Source organism: Pongo pygmaeus, chromosome 2 (assembly GCF_028885625.2).
Source record: "Pongo pygmaeus isolate AG05252 chromosome 2, NHGRI_mPonPyg2-v2.0_pri, whole genome shotgun sequence".
NCBI classification, from domain to species: Eukaryota; Metazoa; Chordata; class Mammalia; order Primates; family Hominidae; genus Pongo; species Pongo pygmaeus.
In genome coordinates, this window is record NC_085930.1 from 46,217,057 (window position 1) to 46,236,102 (window position 19,046).

The 19,046-nt window shown below is 36.4% G+C and overlaps 1 protein-coding gene across 10 annotated transcripts in view; it reads right to left on the minus strand.

Moving 5' to 3' along the window:
- SPICE1 (spindle and centriole associated protein 1) overlaps positions 1-19,046 on the minus strand; it is a 67,411-nt gene that overhangs the window by 45,485 nt on the left and 2,880 nt on the right. For 6 of the 10 annotated variants that reach the window (XR_010125679.1, XM_054480667.2, XM_063661642.1 and 3 more), the window contains exons 2-6: positions 16,791-16,889; positions 13,475-13,522; positions 9,697-9,840; positions 4,632-4,725; positions 3,789-3,895 (exon numbers count right to left, since the gene is read on the minus strand). Coding sequence is in view for 9 of the 10 variants with exons in the window: in XM_054480667.2 (XP_054336642.1) it covers positions 3,789-3,895; positions 4,632-4,725; positions 9,697-9,840; positions 13,475-13,522; positions 16,791-16,889 (492 nt within the window). In the remaining variant the exon portion in view is untranslated. Of the gene's footprint in view, positions 1-3,788; positions 3,896-4,631; positions 4,726-9,696; positions 9,841-13,474; positions 13,523-16,790; positions 16,890-17,684; positions 17,758-19,046 lie in introns of those variants that run through there. The other 4 variants (XM_063661643.1, XM_063661641.1, XM_063661644.1 and 1 more) reach the window with 2 other exon arrangements.

Sequence of the window (19,046 nt, forward strand, 5' to 3'; positions counted from 1 at the left end):
AACACAACAATAAAAATAGCACAAGTTGATTATATATATACTCAGACTTTTTTTTTTTTTTATGTCATAACAGAAGAGAGGTCCCTCCTCCTAAGCCCTCCACATGTTGTAGAACACAAATCCTCTTACATCCTTCCACTCCTATCAATTATCTTATCTCTCTACCACATTTTCAACATCTCTCTCTGTAGTGGCTTCAGTTCACCAACATTTAAATGTGAGCAAGCCTCTCCCATCTTAACCTGACCCTATACTTACCTTAAGCTACATATATCTTCTTTCTTCTACCACCAAACTTCTTGAAAGAGTTGTTCCACCCTCCTCACTCAACACCTATGCCCTGCAACTTTGCTTCTGCCCTATTGCTCCACTCAAACTGCTCTCTACAAGGTCAACCTCAACACACTTATTCCTAAATCAAATGGATATTTCTGTCTTTGCCTTCCCTTACTTTTCTGACCACTCATTTCTTTCCTTTAAAATCCACTTGGCCAGGTGTGGTGGCTCATGCCTAAAACTCTAGCACTTTGAGAGGCCAAGGTGGGTGGATCACTTGAGCCCAGCTGTTGAAGACCAGCCTGAACAACATGGCTAAACCATGTCTCTACAAAAAAATTTAAAAATTTGCCAAGTGAGGTAGCCCACGCCTGTAGTCTCAGCTACTCAGGAGGCTGAGGAGGGAGAATAACCTGAGCCCAAGAAGGTCGAGGCTGCAGTGAGTTGTGATCGTGCCACTGCATTCCAGCCTCGGCAACAGAGTGAGACCCTGTCTCAAAAAAAAAAAAAAACAGAAAAAATCTACTTGATACACTTCTTTTAACTCCCACAATACTGTATTTTCTTAGATTTTCTCCTTCTCTTCTGGCCATTCCTTCCCAATCTCCTTTACTGATCTTATTTTTCTACCCTTTCCTTATATCTGATGTGACTCAAGTCACATCATACCTACTAAGTAAGCACTCAATACATTTTAGCTATTATTATCCAGTCTTGTTTGGTACAAACGTTACTCACAGAAAGTGCAATACGCTTAAGTAAGAGCAAATCTAGCAACCACAACTAGCATTTGTTGATATTTAAACTTTTAAAATATTTACCACAAGGCCTATATCAACCTTTTCTCCCCTCATCTGATCCACTTTCTAATGTTTTTATCTAATTCCAAAGCTGTAATTACAAATGAAATGCTATTAATTTCCAAACCTCTTTCTTCACACCCAGATCTGTCCTAAGCCCTTGATATTCATATCAACTGACTGTAAGATATCCCCATCCTGGCCAGGCACAGTGGCTCATTCCTATAATCCCAGCATTTTAAGAGGCCAAGGCAAGGAGGATCACATGAGTCCAGAAATTTGAGACCAGCTTGGGCAACATGGCAAAACCCTGTCTCTACCAAAAATACAAAAATTAGGCAGGCGTGGTGGCGTTCACCTGTGGTCTCAGCTACTCAAGAGGCTGAGGCAGGAGGATTGCTTGAGCCCAGGAGGCAGAGGCTGCAGTGAATCATGATTGTGCCACTGAATTCCAGCCTGGGTAACACAGCAAGACCCTGTCTCAAAAAAGAAAAAATATATATATCCCTACTCAATAGGTCCAAGCTGAACAGCTTTCTAACCCCTCCTACCATTCTTCCAGAAACTTTGTTCCTGCCAATATTACCTAAGATCATGAATACTGTCACCATCTACTCAAATGCTCAAGCCAGCAAATGAGGAGTTATCCTTCTTTCTCACTTGTCCTGTCCTATCGGCCACCCAATCCTGCCAACTCTACCTCATTTTAACCACTCTCAAGTCTATCCCTGTTCTCCTCTATTTCCTTCCCTATTGGCACGGCTTTGGGTCAGGCCCCCACCACTTCTCACTAAGATGCCCACCTAAGTCTTCTAACCAGAACCTCTGTCTAGTCTTGTCCCTCCCCAATCCATCTTCCACACTATACTGGATCTCATCATGACTCCACTCTTCAAAATCCTTCAGTGGCTCTACTTTTACTTTCCAGTCCTTAGTCCTTCAGGACCTAGGTCCTACTTGTCTCTCTAACCTCAACTCCTGCTACTTCCCTAATCCAATGATAGAGACATGCCTTAATCATCTATGTATCTTAGCATCTAGTGCATGATCTGAAATATTACATGATGAATAAGTGAGTAGGTTTAGTCTCACTAATTCTTATATGGATGAAGAAACTAGGACCCACAGAACTTAAGTAATGCAGTTATAATTTCATTTTTTCTTGGTGACTCAAGATTATCTATAGCAACACCAATTTCCTTTCTGATGTATAGTGGTCCTCTGCTTATCTATTCAGGTGTCCTCTCTCTCCTCCCTCACCGCCATTTTTCTCTGCTACCTCTGCTATGAAAGGCTCACATCACTGTTTTTCATCTGCTATCAGCTGTAAATTGAGAAAGAACTTAAACCGGGTAGGTAAATTAGTTGTATCAGTAACATTAATTTGAAATTCTACTGCTGTATTAAGGGTAATCGGCTCAGGTGTGAGAATGGACTCTTCAACAGAATAAAATCTGACTGCTTTATTCCATGTTGCTGGAATACAACGTGTACTTGTTTCCAGGCTCCAATTAACTGAAAAAGTGCTTAAAGTATGACTGAAATAAATAGGGCACACTTCACTATATGATTTATTTAAATAAAAGTAAAATCTTCAGTTGAACATACTACAGCAATAAGATATTCTAGGGTGATTACATTTCCAACTATCTGAAAGCTAACTTCTCATTAAGTGCCAAAACATAAATGGTTTTTGCCTGGAAATATGGCAAAAGGTTTTTGGCTATTTAAAATATGTGTAACATTTTACTTAATTGCATTTGGAAGTATGAAACAATATAATTAATATATCTTTTATGATTCTGGACCTTGCCAACTCCCTAGGAATATCCCTCTAATTGATGATTCTCTTCTTTTTTCATAGAAACTATAACTTAGGAAATTTCATTAAACAGGTACTGAGTCCTAGTCATGCATAAGTTGTTTTATTTTAGTATTAAATTATTCATGGGCCTTAAAAAAAGTTTACTATCTCAAAATTCTAAACATTTTAATTAATTAAGAATTCCCATTAGGTTAGAATACAGCTAAATAATGTTTTACTACTGCAATACAATTCTCTCATATAACTAGTTGATAAATTGCAAGTTTCTTGGGAAGCTATTTTTTAAATATCCTAATACATTAAAGAGACTAACATTTACAAAGTACTATTACATAACTTATCTCACCTGATCCATGCAACAACGATACCAGGTCCATTCTAGTCCCATTTAACAAAAAACAAAGAAGCAAAACACATTCTGAGCCCACCCAGATATTTTAAGAAATCAGCTCAAGATCAAACAGCTAGTAAGTAGATCCACCTGACTCCAAGTGGAAAGACTCCCTGCTGTTTCCATAATGATCGATGGTGGCAGTCTTGTGGAGCCACATGGCCTAGATTTGAATCCCATCTCTGATGCAAACTATGTGATCTTGGCCAAGTCACTTAATTTTTCTCAGCTTCAATTTCTTCATCTGCCAAATGGGGATAATAACAGTATATACACCTACTAGGTAAGCACTCAATAAATTTTAGCTATTATTATCCAGTCTTGTTTGGTACAAACATTACTCACAGAAAGTGCAATACACTTAAGTAAGAGCAAATCTAGCAACCACAACTAGCACTTGTTGATATTTAAACTTTTAAAATATTTACCACAAGGCCTCTATCAACTTAAACTTCCTTTCAGCATGAGTGTTATAGCTGTGAGTAGAACACATTACCTGAGGTTCTATGACAGACTCATTAAAGATAGATTGGGTGATAGGGTCTTGATTTACCACAATGGGACCCTGAGAGGAATCAGGAGCCACTGTTATATTTGGAAACCCTGCAAAAGGAAAAGAAGTTGTGATGATTTGTTTCATTTAATTAACTTGACTTCACAAGCTCTATACTGCCATTGGTTTGCATCATCATATGAAAATCTTAAACAGCACCTCACATTAATGTAGTGCTTACTATATGCCAGGCACTGTTCTAAACGTACTTACATATATTAACTCATTTTACTCTCATAAAACCCTAGAAGTACTATTACTATTTTACAGATCAGTAAACTGAAACTCACAGACATTAAGTAACTAGCCCAGAGTAACACTAATAAATTGCCAAACCAGAATTCAAACCTTACATGAAAAACCAATGATGTTTCTAGAAGATTGGGATAAACAATGAACTACACATACATTAAAATAAATAATGCGTGTATCTGACAAGAGGCAAAGTTCCTTTTAAAGAAAGACTGAAGTTGCTTTAGGTTTCAAATTAAGCTTTACTCAAGTCACATTTTAAAATTACAAAATCCTGTACTTTACACCATATTTTAGTAGATTAAAACAATTTACTTTTCCTTAGCTGAATTATTTGTAATACAAGTAGTTAATTTTCTTAGTGGAAAGGAAACAGATTATAATGACTCTAACCCTAACAACCCTTGTAAATCCACCCTACAATACTTGTAATATAAATAATATGATGCCTAAGAAAGGACTTTAAATTCTTCCAAATAGTCAATTGTGGGCTACAGTTAATAAAAAAGAGAAGCTTTTGTTTGAATTGAATACCTGTGCGCCTACGAGGAAACAGCTCTTTTGCTGCAGCTATTAGATGATCAGATTTCTCCAACACATCTTGCATCTGGTATTGATCAGAAAGAATCTAAACATGTGTTAATGACAAATATTATTATTCAGATAAACATATATTTACTTTTCAAATCGCAAAGGAAAAGACCATAAAAAGGCCTGGAGCATGAAAATAACCATAGGCTACCTTCCTAAAATCCTTCAGTAGTGATATCCTTAAGTACCAGTAGATGGGGCTAAGACAATAATTAGTGGCTTTCAAATACCTGACTGCAATCCAAAGTAAGAAATACTCACAATTGTGACCCACGACATTTACATACACACAAATATATATATTTATATACATATACATATATATTTGTGGGTATATATACAAAATAAAAGTTTTAATTAACCTTGCTCCATGAGAACCACTGATATTTTGTTAATTTCTATTCTATTTTTTAAATGTTGGCAGCAACTCACTTCACAATTCATTAACAAATTATAATCCATAGTTTGAAAAACACAGATTAAAGATATGAATCTTTGAGCCATAAACTTAGAGGTGTTTCAACCACTAGAGTGAATTCAGAATCCACTAATGTAATCCACTAATGTGTCAAGTCATGACCTACAACTTTAAAAACATGACATAAGATATGAGTTTCAGGATTAAACAAAAAATGTGAGGCTTCTGTGTTTAAAAACAAATCAGTTTTTTACCCTGGAGAGGTAGGAACACAAAAAGTTACATTACAGTAGTGCCTCTGATTATGCACTTTCAACTTAGGAACTTTCATAATTATAAGTAAGGCCACAGGCTGGAGTAAAAGCCAGATAATTCTCTCGGCACCACCACCAGATGGCATTCTCAAGTTAAAAAGTACCTGGAAACTGCTCAGTTTCCAACACTGACTCAAATTGATAAAATATCTGGTAACAAATACTCTTACCAGAATTTCTCTATACTACGGAATCAAATACATACATAATGTGACCTCAGTTATTGTTTTAGGACACAGAAAGAAAAATAGCAAGAGTCACATTCTTAATTTTTCCCCTTTTTCCCCCGCTATAGCCAAGCAGGTTGGCTGACTCAGTGAGAAGAAAGCCCTGAATGTATTCCTTCTACAAAGAGTAAGCTTTGGAATGGTATCAGGTCAAGAGCACATTAGACCCAGAAGACTGAAAGTCCAGTCCCAGTCAACAACCCTTCCCCAGCCCTACAGGGGTGGTAGATGGATATGGAAACACTGAAAACCTATATACCACTCTAGAGATGTTTGAGAATTTTGCTATAACTTATATTATCCCACAAACCAAATTTCTATTCCTGCTTAGCCATCTTGCAAGTACAAGCAATTACGAGCTTAGGAAAGAATGTGAATGAATGAGTATAATCTTCCACTATACCAGAAAAATTACACAAAGCTCATTTCCTAATAATAATTTTAAGAGTTTACTATTTTTTCAAAAGCATTGACCTATCAAAATAAAGAGATGGAATTGACACATGAAGATTATAAATAATCTTATAACCATACTAAGACCTGATATTGATTATAATGAGGTCTCATGTAAAAACCATTATCTGTCACCTTCTGCTAGTCCAAGCTTGTCCAACCTGTGGCTCAGGACGGCTTTGAATGTGGCCTAACACAAATGTGTAAACTTTCTTAAAACATTATGAGATTTTTTTTTACAACTTTTTTTTTTTTTTTTTTAGCTCAGCTATCATTAATGTTAGTTTATTTTATGTGTGGCCCAAGACAATTCTTCTTCTTCCAGTGTGCCCCAGGGAAGCCAAAAGATTGGACACCCCTGTTTAGTCCCTGCCCTTGGGAAAAATGGTTTGAGTGGTCAAAGATCAATGTATTGGCTTTTACTTCTTCTTTCTAGATTTATAACTCCTCTCATAAAGCCCATCCATTTGACAGGTAAACTGATCTCTACAAGCTTAACTCTATCTATTACTCCTCAAATGAGTTTGCAGAGCACAAACTTAAACCTGTAAGTGGTGGTAAACATGTTGGATTTTCAAAGGATCCCAGTCTCTGCAAAAAAAAAGACATTATCAGAAACTCGTCATCTTAGCCCTTTTGTACCATGGCAACAGACATCAGGTAGAATTGGGAAATTACAAAGAGACTTTAGGAGTTATTACATTTTGGGGATTTATAAGATCTTTTTGAAAGCCTCCCTCTCCATGAGTGAGGGGGAACCCTAATTTGCTTGATTCCCATGGCATGGGTACATCTTACAGCAAATGAAATCTAAGTTTATGCTGGCCAAAGAGCTTTATCTTAATTTATGTTAATCTAGGAGTCCAGCTTCAGGTGGATGGGTCCTGTTAGCTTTAATACATAATGATGAAGCTTATGTGAATATGTCTAAGGAGGCTTCTTCCTTTTGTCCACTGCATCCCTTAAACAGAGACATTGCAATTTACCAACATTGAAATAAAAGATGCACATATCCATTGACTAAGCAATTCTACCTTTAAGAATTTATCCTAAAAATATACTTATATGTGTACCCAAAAACATTTTCAAGGATATTTATTACATTATTGATAGTAGCAAGGTAGAAAACAATCTGTGGGTAACTGACAGTACTACTTAAGTAACCAGCAATGTTCTTTTGGTTTCTCCTTTAACAGCAGAACTCCTGCATCTTAGCCAATTACATAGCTAGATTTCCCAACCATCTTTGTAGGTGGGAATGGCCATGCGATGACTTTCTGGCCAACAGGATATATGCCAGAACTTCTGGGTGACATGTAATAGGAGTAGCATGCACTGTTCTTCCTGTTTCCTGCTGGCTGGCATATAGCTGAAGGAAGCTGCTATGGCCGTTTTGTATTCAGAGACAGAAGCTGTGTAATAAAGGACTGCAGAGTTCCCTACCAGCTACCACTTTCCTCTCAACTGTTTCATAAACAGAAACAAATTTGTTTGTTTAAAGCAAAATATATAGGAGGGTATTTTTTTATTTCCAGAAGCTTAAACTGTACTCTAATACACAACCTAAGTGTTCACCAATAAAGCACAGGATAAACAAATTGTGGTACATCTATATGCTACTGGCCATCAAAAAGAAAAAGTAGATGTCTAAGCACTGACAGGAAATTATCCCAAGATATGCTGGTAGAGAGAAAATACCTGAATCCTGATGACAGCTGAGGTGCTCAACCCCTGCAGCACATTCAAATTACATAGGAACTGTCTAAAAAACACCTACATGGGGTCACATCCTAGGTCAACTAAATCTGAATCTCTGGGTATAGAGTCCAGATATAGATATATATATATATAGAGAGAGAGAGAGAGAGAGAGAGAGAGAGAGAGAGAGAGAGAGAGAGAGAGAGAGACTGTTGCCCAGGCTGGAGTGCAGTGGCACGATCTCAGCTCACTGCAAACCAGATTCAAGCGATTCTCCTGCCTCAGCCTCCTGAGTAGCTGGGACTACAGGCACCTGCCACTGTACCCAGCTAATCTTTAGGGTTTTTTTTCTTGGTTTTGCTGTTGTTGTTTTTGAGACAGGCTGGAGTGCAATGGACCAATCTCGGCTCACTGCAACCTCCGCCTCCCAGGTTCAAGCAATTCTCCCCCTCTCAGCCTCCCAAGTAGCTGGGATTACAGGCACCCGCCATCATGCCCAGCTAATTTCTGTATTTTTGTAGAGATGGGGTTTCACCATGTTGGCCAGGCTGGTCTTGAACTCCTGACCTCAGGTGATCTGCCCGCCTTGGCCTCCCAAAATGCTGGGATTACAGGCATGAGCTGCCACACCCAGCTGTTATATATTTTTTTAATGGAGCTTCTTGACGCTGACTGATTCTAATGTGCAGTGAGAGTTGAGAACCACCATACTAGTGCCTGAGGCAACAGATCTACAAAAAGAAGCCAAAGAAACATCACTCATCGTCTCTCACCACCCTTCTTTAAACACCTACTTCTACCACATCTATAACTTGTATGAGAAATTCAGGACATGAGCAGGAACCACTAGAGAAGGGAAAATAAGCCCAGAGTCTGATGCAATCCAAGCAGGCTGCCTTTTTTCATGGTGAGATCTGTGTTTTTAGGCCTTTCACTGAGAATTACCACATGACATTTAAATGTATGTAACTTGTCCAAGATCACCAAAAGATACTTATCTGTAAAGAAGCATTCTCTCAATCAAGCCACTGTTCTTTTCTCAAGCTCATGTAAACATTTATTTGCGAGATATTATTCTTTCTGATGATGTCTAAGACTGAGACTTTATTTCAATAAAAAGCCTAACAAATTCCTCAAAAGAAAATGTATGATTCAAAGCTGCCGTGAAAGGTCAGACAGCTAAGTGCTGTACATAAGCTTCAGTATGAACAAGGAGCAACACTACAAAGCACATTCCTTCACAGTGACTTCAGCTCAAATTTAAAAAGGTTATTTGTTGTAGTTTCCTCTTATTTCCCATATTGTTTATCCCTACATATCTGATTACTTATCTAAACACCCCACGTTTGGAAAAAGGTTAAGCCAAAGTCAAGTTGCTTATTACTCAGTTGGACAAGCATACAACATTACTATTTTTTTTTCAAAGTAACCTAACAGCACTGCTGTTAAACTGAGAAAAATAATTATAGCAGCTTATATATAAAAAGAGGAATAAGAAAAAATGGTGCTAATCACTTTACTGAGAAAAATAATTATAGCAGCTTATATACAAAAAGAGGAATAAGCAAAGATTGTGCTATTCACTTTATAAGTATTATATCACTGAAATCTCATAGCAATACAAGCAAATAATAATTTTAAATATGAGAAAATTCAGGCTGAAAAGTTAAATAATTTACTTAGGGTCACACAGCTGGTAAGTAGTAGAACAGGAATTCAAACCACCAAACCAGACTCCAATCACCACTCTGTTGCTTTTTTTGAAGTCCACATGTAGATTATTGAATAAGAACGCAGTGATTACTAGAGTCTCTCCAATGAGAATCAAATTGAAGAAAAAGAAAGAACCCTATTTATCTCCTTTTTCTCTTTCTAACTCTAATGAAGTTTAGCATTACCTCCTTCATGATAGACAATCTTCTTTTCTCAAGATTTAAAGTTTCTGGTTTCTGCTTCCTCCATTTTCTCTTCAAAGCTTTTTCTTGGAGTTCCCAATGTACTAATGCTCTATTCTTTGATTTGTGTATTTCATGACGGCGTACCTATGTAGAAGAGAAAAGTACATAAAGGAATGTTTCAGACACAAAGAAGTTGCCTATTCAGATGGTGAGATCACCTACTCTAGTTCATCACTTTTTAAACTTTTTCTGGTCCAATATGTGCATGTTTATATATATATTCATAGCCAAAATTTTCAGTCCCCTAAATTTTCAAAAATGATCTTAAAGAAACAAGTATATAGAACTGGTAAACCTACCTAAAAGATGTACAGAAGGAAATAATAATTTCTACTACTTTTCTAGAAGACTATCCAGCAAACTAGTGTTTTTCAAACCACAGGTTGGGACTCACTTAATGGATGATAAAATCAATTTATGGGTCAAAACCAGCATTTTTTTCTTAACATACACATACACATACACACACACATACACACATATACACACACTAACTGAGCACAATGTAAAAGGTACAAAATCCACTGAGTCATCTTTGGCAAAGACACACTCATTTCATGATCATCACATAACTACCAAGAAATAATAATGCAGTGTGTTTATAGCCCTTCAATGGCCTCATGTGGGAGTGGGTCACTGAAAATACAGAAGTCAGGGAAGTAGAGTTCCTGAAGCACAAGAAGAGATACACGCCACAGATCTCAAATGTTAGAGGGTTCACTAAGGTGGGTTCACTAAGGAGGGTTCACTAAAGTTCACTAAGGTGGCTAAGAAATAAAATTAGATATTTGGTTTTACAAGTACGCTAGTATTCAGAACTATGAACATGAACATATATGATAAAATGTACTGCTGAGTTTTCACCAAGTAAATAAGAAATAAATCCATTAAAGAGACAATCACAAATATTACACAAGGATTCTGACTCACAAAAAACAAATGAAGATGACATTTTTTAGACATTTGAGGAGATTTGAATATGGGCTAGGTATTAGGTGTTACCAAATAATTATATTTACTTTTGTTGGATGTAATAATGGCACTGTGGTTATGTTGAAAAAAAAAAAGGCTTACATTTTTAAAAAATGCAAACTGAATATGTAAGCACAAAATGATATGTTCTCTGGAATTTGCTTTAAAATATTTCAGTGAAAAAAGAAAAGGGTAAGATAAATGAAGCAACTATGGCAAATTTTTAATAACTATCTTATCTGGGTGAACAGTACATGGTAGTTATTTCTATTTTTGTCTCCATTTTCCCTTGAGTTTGAAATTTTTCATTTAAAAAATATTAACTCAGTTGGGCATAATTATTATTCTCAATAAATAGTTAATGAGCACCTACTACGATTAAGACTGCCGGGTACACAAAGATGTATAAGATATGGTCCGTATCTCTCAAAAGCATTAACAATCTGCCCATTGAGATTGGGCACATCCATATAAAGACAAATGATATACATTAGATGTCATATACTCAATGCCTAAGTTAGGTAGTAATAGTTCAGAGGAGATAACTGTTGGTCAGTTTCAAAAACAGGACTTCAAACTTACTATAAAACGATAGTAATCAAGACAATGTGGTACTGGCATAAGGACTGACATATAAATCAGTGAAATAGAATTGAGAGTGCTGAATAAACATTTATATTTATGGACAAGTGATTTTTCAACAAGAGTTCCAAGATCATTCAATGGGGAAAGAATAGTCTTTCCAATAAATGCTGTTTGGACAATGATTATCCTTTAGCAAAAAATAAAGTTGGGCCCCCCTCCCACCACACACCATACAGAAAAATTAACTTAAAATGAATCATAGTTCTACATATAAGACCTACAACTATAAAACTCTTAGAAGGAAACATATGAGTATGTCTTTGTGAACCTTGGGTTAGGTAACAGTTTCTTAGGTATGATACTAAAAACTCAAGTGACAAAATAAAAAACAGGTAAATTTGACTTCATGAAAATTAAAAACTTCCCTGCTTAAAGGACACCATCAAGAAACTGAAAAAACAACTAAGAAAATGGGAGAAAATACTTGCAAATTATATCTGATAAGGAACTTAAATCCAGAATACATACATAATTTTTATAACTCAACAATAAAAGTACAAATAATCCAATTTTTAAATGACTAAGGTATTTGAATAGACATTTCTCCAAAGAATATACTAGAAATGGCCGAAAAGTACATAAAAGGATGCTTAACATCATTTATCATTAGGGAAATGCAAATTGAAACCACAATGAGACAGCACTTTACACCTACTAAGAGAACTAAAATGAAAAAGGTGACAGTAACAATGTGGGGAAACTGGAAGCCTCATACATGCTGGTGGGGACGTAAATGGTGCAGCCACTTTGTAAAACAGTTTGACAATTATTTAGAAAGTTAAATATGGAGAAATTATATGACTCAGCAATTTTACTCCTAGATGTATACATATAAAAGAACTATAATATATGTTCACACAAAAACTTGTACATGAATGTTCACAGCAGCATTATTCCTAACAATGCAAAAGCAGAAACAATGCAATGTCCACCAACTGAACAACAGATAAATAAAATGTTAGATCCATACAATGGAATATTATTTGGCAATTACAAGGAATAAAGAACTAATATGAGCTGGGCGTGGTGGCTCATGCCTATAATCCCAGCACTTTGGGAGGCTGAGGTGGGCAGATTCTTTGAGCCCAGGAATTCGAGACCAGCCTGGGCAAGACGGCAAAACCCCGTGTCTACAAAAAATACAAAACTTAGCCAGGCGTGGTGGCATACACCTGTAGTCCCAGGTACTCAAGAGGCTGAGGTGGAGATGGCTTGATCCCAGGAGGTGGAGGATGCAGTGGGCAGAGACTGATACATGCTATGACAGGGATGAACCTTGAAAATATTATGCTAAGACAAAGAAGCTAGACACAAAAGGCCACGTGTTGTATTCCACATATATCAAACGACCAGAATAGGCAAATACATAAAAGCACAAAGTACATTGGTCATTGCCACAAACTGGGAAGAACTGGGCACAAGGAGTGACTGTGAATGGGTAGAGGGTTTCGTTTTGAGGTAATGAAAACATTCCAGAATTAGATAGTGACAATGGTTGCACAACTCTGAATATACCAAAAATCACCAGACTGCACACTTTAAACAGGTAAATTTTATGGTATGTGAACTATATCTCAATTAATCTTAAAAAAAAAAAAAAAAAAACCTAAGTGGAAACATAAAAAAAAAAAAGTAGGATTTGAACTAGGATAAGGAAGTAAAGTAAGATTTGAACAGGTAGAGAAGAAGGTACAGAAACTGTTCCAAGTAAGGAATGGGGGCTCAGACATGGAAATACACATAAATTATTACATTGACTAGAACGATATGTTTGTATAGGTAAGTAATAAATAATGCTGAAGATATCTATAGATTTTTTTAAAAGGCAGATAGATATATATATATAGGGCAGTACTAGGCTGAAGAGATTTCAACTATAAACCCAACATATTTAATGAAACTCTAATGCATACTAATTGATATTCCTAGCTAAAATCAGGAAGTCTAGAAGATAGGCTTTTCGATTTTATGTAGACATAAACAAGATTAAACATAACTGAACAACTTCCAGGAAGTGCCTATAGTTTCTATTCTAAAGGTTACAAGTCAAATACCAAATAAAACACTGAATAAATGACTTAAGTTTTGATATTAAACTCACCAGATCTTCAGGAGTTGCCCGATGAACTGTTAGATCAGTCACAGTATTCTGTAAAAAAAGGTGGCCTTTCTTTAAAAAAAAAAAAAAGTTTTCTTATAAAATATACACATTTATTGGATTTTAATGGCTAAAATGGTTTCAAAATCCTAGGACCAAAAATTCTTTCTTTCTAGGAACCAGTATTCTCAATTTAGATATGAGCACATATTAGTTTTAGGTGTCCTATTTATAGAAAATAACAGACCAATTTTAGATGTCTTATAGAAAATAAGTACTGTATTCACCAAGCAGTCATACACTATATTAAAACAATGAAAATACTCAAAATGAATATATGATATATGAATAAATGGTAGTATATATTCAAAATGAGTAAGTTTAACTAAAGTTTTAGTTTCACACTGTAGTCTATGGAATCCCAGGATTCCACAATGCAACGCTAAAGGTTCCTAAAAGAAAGTGTGATCACTGGCTGGGTACAGTGGCTCATTCCTGTAACCCCAGCACTTCGGAAGGCTGAGGTGGGTGGATCACCTGCGCTCAGGAGTTCGAGAACAGCCTGGCCAACGTGGCAAAACTCCGTCTCTACTAAAAATACAAAAATTAGCCAGGCCTGGTGGCGGACACCTGTAATTCCAGCTACTCAGGAGGCTGAGGCAGGAGAATCACTTGAACCCAGGAGGTGGAGGCTGCAGTGAGCCAAGATTGTGCCACTGCACTCCAGCCTCAGTGACAAAGCGAGTCTCTATCTCAATAAAAAAACAAACAAAAAAAAGAAAGTATGATCACCATAGAGAGGTTCAATTTGTGTCTGCAAACATCTTAAGCATAGATGCTACTACAATGAAAGATGAAATTTGAGGGCAATGCATAATTTCATAAATGTGAAAACAGTCACTTAAATTAAAAGGCACTAAACTAACATGGCAGGGCTACCACCCTGCACAACTCCATAAGTTACCATTAATATCGGAGTCCGTGTAAATAGCACCCCTTGAAATTGTGTGGTACACAGGCTGCACAGCTCTAAGTAGCAACCCTGTAACTTGGCCCTTTCCAAAGCAACTTCAGCCATTTTGCTACACAGATTTGGTAAGGCAGGAAATAAAACAAGTTAGTTTTACTTCTAAGTGACGAGGAATACAAACAGTCAAAAATGGCTTCTGATCAAAGACTAAACTTTTTGGCCATGATTTATATTTGGCTCAAGGCTTTTCTGTAGGAAAATTGTTATTACTTTTACAATGATTTAGAAAGGTACAAGAGCCAGGCATGGTGGTGTGCGCTTGTAGTCTCAGCTACTCAAGAGGTTCAGGAGGCCGAGGCAGGAAGATCCCATCATAAGCCCAGGAGTTTGAGGCCAGCCTGGACAACATAGTGAGACCTTGTCTCAAAAAAAAAAAAGGAAAAGGAAAAGAAAGGTACAAGGTACAACTACAGGATCATGAGAATTGTTTTTAACAGGCATTTAAAAACTCAGACATACAAGTAAGTGTTAGGCTTGAAATTTGTTCTCACGGAAGAAAATAATAATTCCATCAATACTACTCTTGCTTAAAACCATTTTCTTTTGACATTGCATTTAAATCTAATCTACAAGCCATTTCAGAAAATGTCTATTTTTATCAAGACAGTATTAATCAGTTTGATCTCTTCTCCATCATTTACCATTTACTCCAAATGACTTACGACTATTTTCCAAGTTCAGTCTACCTTCAAAAAACAAAAGATTTTTCCAGCACTGCAGATAATAAAAAGTAAATGAGGAAGGTTCTTAATGCAATTTCAAATAATAGATTTCAATTAAGTTTTAAGCAATAGTGGCATACTGGAATAAATGCAGTCATCCCACAGTATCCAGGACACCCACATATACCAAAATCCACACATACTCAAATCCCACCTAATTGGCTCTCCATATCTGGGTTTTACATCCTGAAAATACTGTATTTTCAATCCACCTTTCATTGTAGAGGTGGAACCCCAGGATACAGCCAATTGTATTTATTGAAAAAAAATTCATGCGTAAATGAACCCGTGCAGCTCAAATTCATGTTGTTCGAAAGTCAACTGTACTAAACTTCTCAAAGTAACCACTCTGAAGGGGAAAATATGTTATCACATTTTTTTTTTCCGATTTATCAGTTTCCTTACCTTAGAGTCACATCCTTCTTATTAAAATTTTATAGCCAATCAGACAGCAACAAAACAATCTAAACACAGAGAAGTCCCCCTGCCCCACTTCAAAGGCTGTCAGTTTGCCCAGGATATCTGGCTAACATGGTAGGTTGCAAACCAGAAGATTCCAAGTCCAAAAGAATCCCTGAGATCCAAACTAATCCCTAACTAGTTACTCTTCACAATGGAAAGTAAAGACACCTAAAGTCTCATGGTCCAAACCAAAGTATCAGGTCACAAAAGAGAAATCTAGCTGGGTGCGATGGCTTGCCTATAACCCCAGCACTTTGGAAAGCCAAGTGGGGAGGACTGCTTGAGGCTAGGAGTTTAAGACCAACCTAGGCAACACAGCAAGGACCTGTATCTACAAAAAATATTTTTTTTAAGTTAGCCAGGGGTGGTGGTACCTGCCTATGGTCCTAGCTACTCAGAAGGCTAAGGCAGGAGGATTGCTGGAGTCCAGGAGTTTAAGGCTGCAGTGAGCTATGATGGCATCACATCACTCCAGCCTGGGTGACAGGACATGACCCTGTCTCTTAAAAAAAAGATATAAATCCCCTTGGTAACACCAGGCAATATTCAGGTTAGGAGCCAGAGATCACATGTTACAGGTACTTGAAGTCTTGTCTTATACCATAACAGAACATTTGTTCTGAAACTGATCAACCTCTGGAAGTGATCAATTCATGGGATAAGAGAGCAAAGGTCACCTATTTTTTTCAGCCAAAACTGGCACTCACATGGTTGTGATATCACTGGTTGCTCTGAGCAAACCTAAAAAAGGTACCGAAAAATTCACAGACTTCAGTGACACCAGTGAGCTAGAGTTGCCTTTATGCAGTGAGTTCTCAGAGTGAAAGTGAAAAGACTTTTTTTTAAATATGCTCCCCATCCCCTTAAGATTCCAGTTCTTCAGAGGATATAGAGGTTACAGCCTGGACGTGTGTATTCTAAAAACCTCCCCCAAAGGATTCTGCTCTTCCCTCCAAGACCTAGAATATCACATGCCCAGAAACCTATTCCACCCTATTACATGATGAGCCCCATTCAGAACACCATCTTGCATGACTAGGGCCATATCACTGTGTCCATTTCTCCAGAGTAATGTGATGTTATTTACTATCCCACCTATACTCACATCCCATTCTTGTTTCACTGAAGTTTTCTTCTTCTTTACTTTTGGTGTCTTTCTTACACCAACTCGGGGACCACAGCGGTTCACTCTGACAAATGACATCTAGGAATAATAATCACATCAAATTTTTAAAATACAAGAAAAAACAATAAGCATCACCAGAGTGGGGGGAAGACAACTGAAAAAAAACAAATTTTAAAATGCCAGAAGAAAAATTTAAGCATGATGAAAGGAACAGTCTATCAAAATACTTCGTTCTTTCATTTCACAACTAATAAATGTTGGTACTGATAATTATAATAAAAGAGGTCTCAAGTCAATAACTTATATATTTGATTAACAAAGAACTCTAGGAATGCAGAAATTATGGCCTAAAGCAAAGAACTAAGACATTCGTCATAAGCTTTGTCATCAGTTACACAAATTCACAATTAGTAGAAAATAGCCCAGTCACAAGCTAACAATATGAACATAAGGTGAAGAAAAGAAAGGGCAAAAGAGAGTTGGAGTTCTTTTTTAAGCACTCTAACACTCAAAATCACTACCAGGTACATATGGGCTTACTTGAAAATAAAAGTAGCTAAACTTTAGAGAACAAATGAGGTATGATATCACTTCTAATATATCTGTCACATAATGCTAAATGGTGCTAATTATTGATTTTTTTCTATTGCTGATAAACAAATTAATAATTATTGATTTTAAACTAGAATTTTTAAATTGCCAACATTAGCTTGCCACTGTTTAAACAGCAATGCTAAGCACACTAGACTACACATTATACCAAATTAGAAAAAGACCCATAGTCCCCGAACACCAGGATTTTACGATACATATATATGACTTTTAAAAAGCAATACATATACATGACTACTATTGCAGACACTTTTAACCTACCTAAATAATTACAGGACTTTCCAGCTGACCCCCTTACTCCCAATTAGTCTAAAACAAGGACTCTAGTATTTTCCTTAAGTAATTAAAAAAAAAAAATCATTGTCTACTATAATAAAAATGTCTAAATACAAGTATTTCTTAAGAGTTTGCCCTCAATCTTCCTTGCACTCTGTACTCTCTCTTAACAAGAACATTCACTCCTTAAACATGGTATCTAATTTCAGCATTTACAATTCAGCCAAAGAAAACAAGTCACATACAAGTTAGAAAATAACATTTAAGTTTTATGATGGTAATGATGATGATAACCACGGTGGCAATGACGGCATCAGCTAACATATACCGTGTGCTTCCTATAAGCCAGATACTATTCTAAGCTCTTTAAACATTATTTTCTTGAATCCTCACAATAACCCCATGAGGTACTTACTATTTATTCCTCATTTTACAGACGAGAAAACTGAGAGACAAAGGTTAACCAACCGTGAAGGTCACACAGTTAGTAAGTAGCAGAGCCATAAGTACCATTTAAAAAGATACGGAATATAATAGAACAAAGAGTCTAAAACAAACCCTTACATTTATGGTCAGTTTTTCAACACGGGTGCCAAGACAATTCAATGGGGAAAGAATAGTCTTTTCAACGGATGGTGCTGGGACAACTGGATACGCATATGAAAAAGAATGAAGTTGGACTCCTACCTCACACCATATTCAAAAATTAAATTGAATCATGGATTTAAATGTAAGAGCTAAAACTACAAAACTCTTAGAAGAAAACAAAAGTAAATCTTCATGAGCCATGGGTTAAACAATGGTTTCTTAGAAATGACACAAAAAGCACAAGCAACCAAAGAAAAAAATAAATTAGACTTAATCAAAATTAAGAATTTTTGTGCTTCGAAGGCACAATCAAGAAAATGAAGACAACCAATAGAATGGGAGAAAGTATCTGCAAATCCTTTATCTGATAAAGGACTTGAATCCAGACTATATAAAGAATTTTTACAACTCAACAATTTAAAAAATCCGATTTAAAAATGCGCATAGGACTTGAATAAACATTCCTCCAAGGAAGATACTATAGACAGCTAATAAACACATGAAAAGATGTTCATCATAATTAGTTATTAGGGAAATGCCAATCAAGATACCACCTCACACCGACTAGGATGGCTATAATCAAAAAGACGGACAACAACAAGCACTGACAAAAATATGGAAAAACTAGAATCCTCACAAATTGCTCATGGAATGTAAAATGGTGTGGGCACTTTGGAAACAGTTGGCAATTCCTCAAGAAGCTAAACACAGAGTAACCACATGACCCAGCAATTCAACTCGCATATTTATATCCAAGAG